The 5,958-nt window shown below is 38.6% G+C and overlaps 1 protein-coding gene across 1 annotated transcript; it reads right to left on the bottom strand.

Moving 5' to 3' along the window:
* Nucleotides 1–1,098: 1,098 nt before the first annotated feature.
* On the bottom strand, nt 1,099–5,706 carry LOC121366614 (nicotinamide N-methyltransferase-like; the record flags this gene model as incomplete). The annotated part of the gene is made up of 2 exons (XM_041490986.1): nt 1,099–1,704; nt 5,663–5,706. Coding segments are annotated over 2 exons (510 nt in total), but the record flags the coding sequence as incomplete, so codon positions are not given.
* Between the last annotated feature and the right edge of the window lie 252 nt (nt 5,707–5,958).

The following is a 5,958-nucleotide window of genomic DNA, read 5'->3' as shown; positions in this document are numbered from 1 at the left end:
ATGATGAAGCTATGTCGCTATTCCATTGTTGTAGGTACTGATCGTTTTGTCTTAATTTAACGTGATGAATAAGTAGTGGTATAGATGAAAAGTTTTGTGACATCCAAATACTGGTCATACCTAGTTGGTTAATATGTTAGAGTCGTGTAACATTAGTTTATACAATAAGAGGGATGTTTTTGTTTGTTTTCCAGAAACAATTCGGGCCCAGATACTTATCATCCTTTGTTGAATAATTAATTTAAGGGGTTTTCTTCCACGTTCACCGTATATCATGAATAGTGGGGTTCCTTTCCTTACTGGTAGGATGTGTTTTAAAAATTTAATATGAATAGCTTCAATAATATCAATATTTTCATGGCCCCATATTTCACATCCATATAAGAGAATCGGGACAACCACGGAATCAAATAGTTTTAATTTACATTCAACTGAAAAGTTATTGTCTTTAGATTTAGATAGGATAAAGTACATTGCTTTTGTCGCCTTTTGTGTTAGCAGTTTTTTGGTTATTTTAAACTTCTTTAGTATGGTAAAAGTTAACCCTAAATATTTATACTCGTTTACGTTTTACCTGTGGTTCTTGATTGGCAGGTGTATATTTAGACTGTCCCCAGACACTGTGTCTGAAAAGACGTGCCTCTTTTATTAAGATCACAGGGTATTGTGTGATAACCTCAAATCGTAAAGGACTTTACCTGCCGTCCTGCTTTATTACTGTAAGTAATTCTGTAAAACCCTTGATTAAGTAGACTTTCCCATCTAAAATCACAAAACTGACCAATTACGTAGTCCCAAAGAAAAGAAAATTATCACTTGGGCATCGTGAGTGGTCATTTTTGCTTGAATGTATCCTACCAATAGGCCTAATAATATGCATTTTTTCTTTGGACTATAACTCCATTTCGTTATATTGATGCAAACTGAAATATATTTAGTTAAATAGTTTATTATACTATCAAGTCGTTTGTGTTGTTTTACAAGTCAGGTTGATGAAAGTGAAGCGCCTTGTCGTACATTAGAGCGTTTGTTTACACTGTGCATAATAAAGAAGTTGGACGGAGCTATACCACCGGACGTCATAAAAACGAAATAAAATGGCTGCCCCCAGTTAGCAGGAATAATCATGGGTTTTTTTTATTAACTCTAAAATGACGCGTTTTTCATTTGTTAAAGTGTCAGTATGTGTTGGTGGTCCGAGTATGCATCTTTCCAACACATACGGCTCTTATTGGAGTTTAGTTTCCCTTTAAGCACGGAAATAACAATCTATTGTCTGTTAACTTTTTTGCGACCATCGTAAAGTTTGCTTCGAAATCTGATAGTGTTGTCGGATTGGCCATCTCGGGCTTGATAGATTCCCAATGTAACAGATCCAAATTACAACGGGTACAAGTCTCCTTCGCGTCGGATTCAGTCAAAGGGAGGCAATAGAATTTTTTGTCTCCGACTTTGTAGAACGATTCCCCCAAGACGCCGACGATGACCAAAAAGCCATTTGGTTTTAACAAGGCAACCAGTCTCTCTAAAATGGAGTGGTACACGTCGATCGTCGGCGCCGTGGCTTCCAAACACCGAGACGTGATTATGACGTCATATGGTTGCTGGGACGACAGCTCTGGCCAGGAGTCTGAAAGAAGGTCAACGAAAAATATGTCCTTCACCTTCGTCCTAGTTTCCTCTTCCCTTGCACTGGCGCTTTCACTGAAAATCAAGATTAAAATAAAAATACAGCCGACAACTTATTAATAAAGAATCACCTGACTGGGATTTCTTTCTAAAAACAAGATTTTTAATAAAATAATTGTTTAAAAAGTGTAATAGATGCCGTAAACGATTATGAATTTGTTTTTGGCATTATTATTCAATATTGTATATCTTAAAAAGAACAACAGAGGTTATGACAATGTTCATGAATTTCATGTCATGGGCAAAATGATGACAATCTATTTTAAACCGTTATAATAAAGATAAAACAAAAAAACATTTGAGATTGCAGATTTAACGAAATCGTCGATTTGCGGCTTAATATTAGGCCTACATTACTGCATGGCAAATCGGAATCCTTGGTTACCATAGCGACAGTGTCAGATGCTGGTGTGTACAGTTTCACTTGACTGGTTCCCTATCCGTAATCCTTACATGTGAATCTGGATACACTGGCGTCATTAAACGCCGATTAATTAAAGGTGTCATATCAGGAATATTTTCAATATTCAGTTAAAGCTGCAGTGTCTGGAATATTTTTTTATTATTTAAGCATTTAGAAGAGATGATCCAGTTCTGTTTGGTACATAAAAGGCCCACCACATCGCTACAGTTTCGCAATGCTCGCTTATCTACATTATCTAGGTCAACAGCAAACCCAATGGCCAGCTTGGTTTTCTTCAATTAGCGGGACGCCAGTAGAACTGGGAATTTACGCGATTTGCGCAGGCGCTGAGCTTCTAACGTGATTACCGGCCTCGGTGGCAGGCCATCGGTCTACAGGCTGGTAGGTACTGGGTTCGGATCCCAGTCGAGGCATGGGATTTTTAATCGAGATACCGACTCCAAACCTTGAGTGAGTGCTCCGCAAGGCTCAATGGGTAGGTGTAAACCACTTGCACCGACCAGTGATCCATAACTGGTTCAACAAAGGCCATGGTTTGTGCTATCCTGCCTGTGGGAAGCGCAAATAAAAGATCCCTTGCTGCCTGTCGTAAAAAGAGTAGCCTATGTGGCGACAGCGGGTTTCCTCTAAAAACAGTGTCAGAATGACCATATGTTTGACGTCCAATAGCCGATGATAAGATAAAAAATCAATGTGCTCTAGCGGCGTCGTTAAATAAAACAAACTTCTTTCTTCTTCTAACGTGATTTTGAACAAATTTAACTGTCTTGATTGAGGGGTCGTCTCATATCTCCAAAACATATTTATATCCAGAGGTATGGTACAACACATTTCCAGGGGTCGATGGGGGATTTGCCTTGATATTTTGACAGTGACCAGCGGTTGGCATACGCGTTACATGTAAGGGGGTGTTCCTAATTACGTAACGCTCTAGGGGTAGAGGAAGAGGGCGGTATGTTCGATATACGTAACATTTATGAAGACTATATGTTATTTCTATTTATTACTTAGACCTAAAAATGTGGTGTTTTTGTTAAATGCGCGGTTGATCTAGGATCGATCCCCATCGGCGGGATTGTTCCAGCCAGTGCGCCATGACTGGTATATAAAAGGGTCATGGTATGTGATATCCTGTCTGTGGGATGGTATATATAAATGATCCCTTGCTAAAACATTTTTTTTTTTTAATGTAGCGGGTTACCAAGGCGCGTGTGCAGGGATTTCAGCGGGGTTGGGGGTTATAGACTGCGTTGAGCGAAGTTTATATGGGGTCATGTTCCCCCAGAAAAGATATTTCAATTTTTTTTTATCTTGGTCAGGGAAGGGTTTCGACCCCCAATACCCCCACCCCCTCCACATGCGCCCGTTTCCTCTCTTAGATTATATGTCAAAATTACCAAACGTTTGACATCCAAAAGCAGATGATTATTAAATCAATATGCTCTAACACTGATGTCGTTAAACAAAACAAACTAACTTTACCCTTTCCAAACGAAATAATATTTATTTCAATTTGTCGATTTTACCACACGTAAAATTAAAAAGTGAAAACGGCCATTTTCTACTTTAGTATACTTTATTAAAATATATACATGATCAATGTGTTATACAAACTAAACTTTGAAAGTTCTACTAACACTTTATAAAATATTAATTCTTAAATAGGAAGGTACGATTGTCGATAGTACGTTGTCAAGATCAACCGAACGTTCTTTGTACAGCGCAAGAATTCTTATTTCATTTTCTGAGACGAACCCTACAATTTCAAATCCGCAAACGCACCTGTTAACTGAAATTGACAACAGGCTGTCGTTTGTGGTTTGCCGAGCAATGGCCGCACAGGCGACGAATCGAGCGTATACTTTTGACGTTCTCCATTCATAGGGAACACACACGAATTTTTTAAAAGTGCAGTTGAACTTGTATTTCATATTTGTGCATGATATTATTATATGGTAACCAGACACTGTAACTTTAACCGATGTGTTGCTGGTTATATTACGCCTTAACCCAGATGCATATATATATACGTCATAAGCAAAATATTTCTCTTTTCTATGCAATAACGCTAACCTCGATTAATAACTGACCTAGGTTATAAATAGGGGAATTCCTGGAAAACCGATCCTTATACACGCCCTCCTGTCCCGGACTTAGTCACTAGCGAGGGGCGGGACGTAGCCCAGTCGTAAAGCGTTCGCTTGATGCACGGTCGGTGAACCCATTGGGCTATTTCTCGTTCCAGCCAGTGCTCCACAACTGGTGTAACAAAGGCCGTGGTATGTACTACCCTGTCTGTGGGATGGTGCATATCATTAAAGATCCCTTGCTGCTAATCGAAAAGAGTATCCCATGAAGTGGCGACAGCGGGTTTCCTCTCTAATATCTGTGTGGTCCTTAATCATATGTCTGACGTCATAAAACCATAAATAAAATGTGTTGAGTGCGTTGTTAAATAATAATAAAAAAAACATTTCCTTTTAGTCACTGGCGAAGTCAGAGGTTAAGCCCGGGCTGGGCGTGCCTGAACCTTCAGTGGATATGAGCAAATTAATATAGTTCACATTCCCATTCCTTAAACACTCAATTAAAAAAATGGCGGTACTCGCTATAAGTTCGATCACAATAATGACTTCGTCCTTGCCAAGATAGATTTAGTGTGAAAGTACATTATCATCATAATTGCAAATGTCACATGTTATTATTACATCAATTATGTGTGAAAAAAATAATTACAAATTAATTTACCCTAAACTAGTTTTTATTTCTTGTAGTTAACTCGATAATATTAAAATTGTAATATACTGTCAACAGGCGTAAATGGTGACTTCTTCAACAAATCTGAGAGAAAAGAGTAAGTTAAATAAAAATATCAACGTCGCAATTATATAATTATGGCTGAAAAACACACTAAACAAACAAACAATCAAAAATAAAAAAGAAAGAAAGAAAAAAGAAAAAAAGAAACCGAAAACAAAAAAAAAACTTGTTTTTTGCTAGTACCTGCTTATTATCTTCACTTTAAATAAATAAATACGTCCATAAAAAAAAAAATGAATTAAAAAACAACAAATAAACAAAAACAACAACAAATAAATAAATAAATAAATAAAATAAACAATCTGGATTAATACGCATCGATGATGCCTCCCCTTTGATGCCTTTCTAAAGCGATGATAGCTCCCCATTGATGCCTTTCTAAAGCGCAATACAAGGTTCCACGTGAACTATCAGCAGACTATAGCCCGTCCAAGCCTCGAAAACTAATGATTAATAACCCGCTACCCTACTCTATACCCTCATCATTCTAAACTTACCGCCTGGGATTTAGAACCCCTTCACTCTATGCCTGACCGCAATACCTGTTGGACGATGTACTCTATACCTTCATCATTCTAAACCTACCGCCTGGGATCTAGAACCCCTTCACTCTATGCCTGACCTCAATACCTGTTCCCTTCTTTGTGGACGGTGTACTCTATACCCTCATCATTCTAAACCTACCGCCTGGGATCTAGAACCCCTTCCCTCTATGCCTGACCTCAATACCTGTTCCCTTCTTTGTGGACGATATACTCTATACCCTCATCATTCTAAACCTACCGCCTGGGATCTAGAACCCCTTCACTCTATGCCTGACCTCAATACCTGTTGGACGATGTACTCTATACCCTCATCATTCTAAACCTACCGCCTGGGATCTAGAACCCCTTCACTCTATGCCTGGGATCTAGAACCCCTTCATTCTCCCTAACCGCCTGGTCTCCTTTCATTCGCTGTACTTTACTCTTTACCTCATCATTCCTACCTGTCTAGGACGATACCTGTTTGACTCTATACCCTCA

Source organism: Gigantopelta aegis, unplaced genomic scaffold, assembly GCF_016097555.1.
Source record: "Gigantopelta aegis isolate Gae_Host unplaced genomic scaffold, Gae_host_genome ctg6393_pilon_pilon, whole genome shotgun sequence".
In the NCBI taxonomy this organism is placed as follows: Eukaryota; Metazoa; Mollusca; class Gastropoda; order Neomphalida; family Peltospiridae; genus Gigantopelta; species Gigantopelta aegis.
Note: the sequence above shows the minus strand (reverse complement) of the source record. Positions and strands in the feature narration are given on the sequence as shown.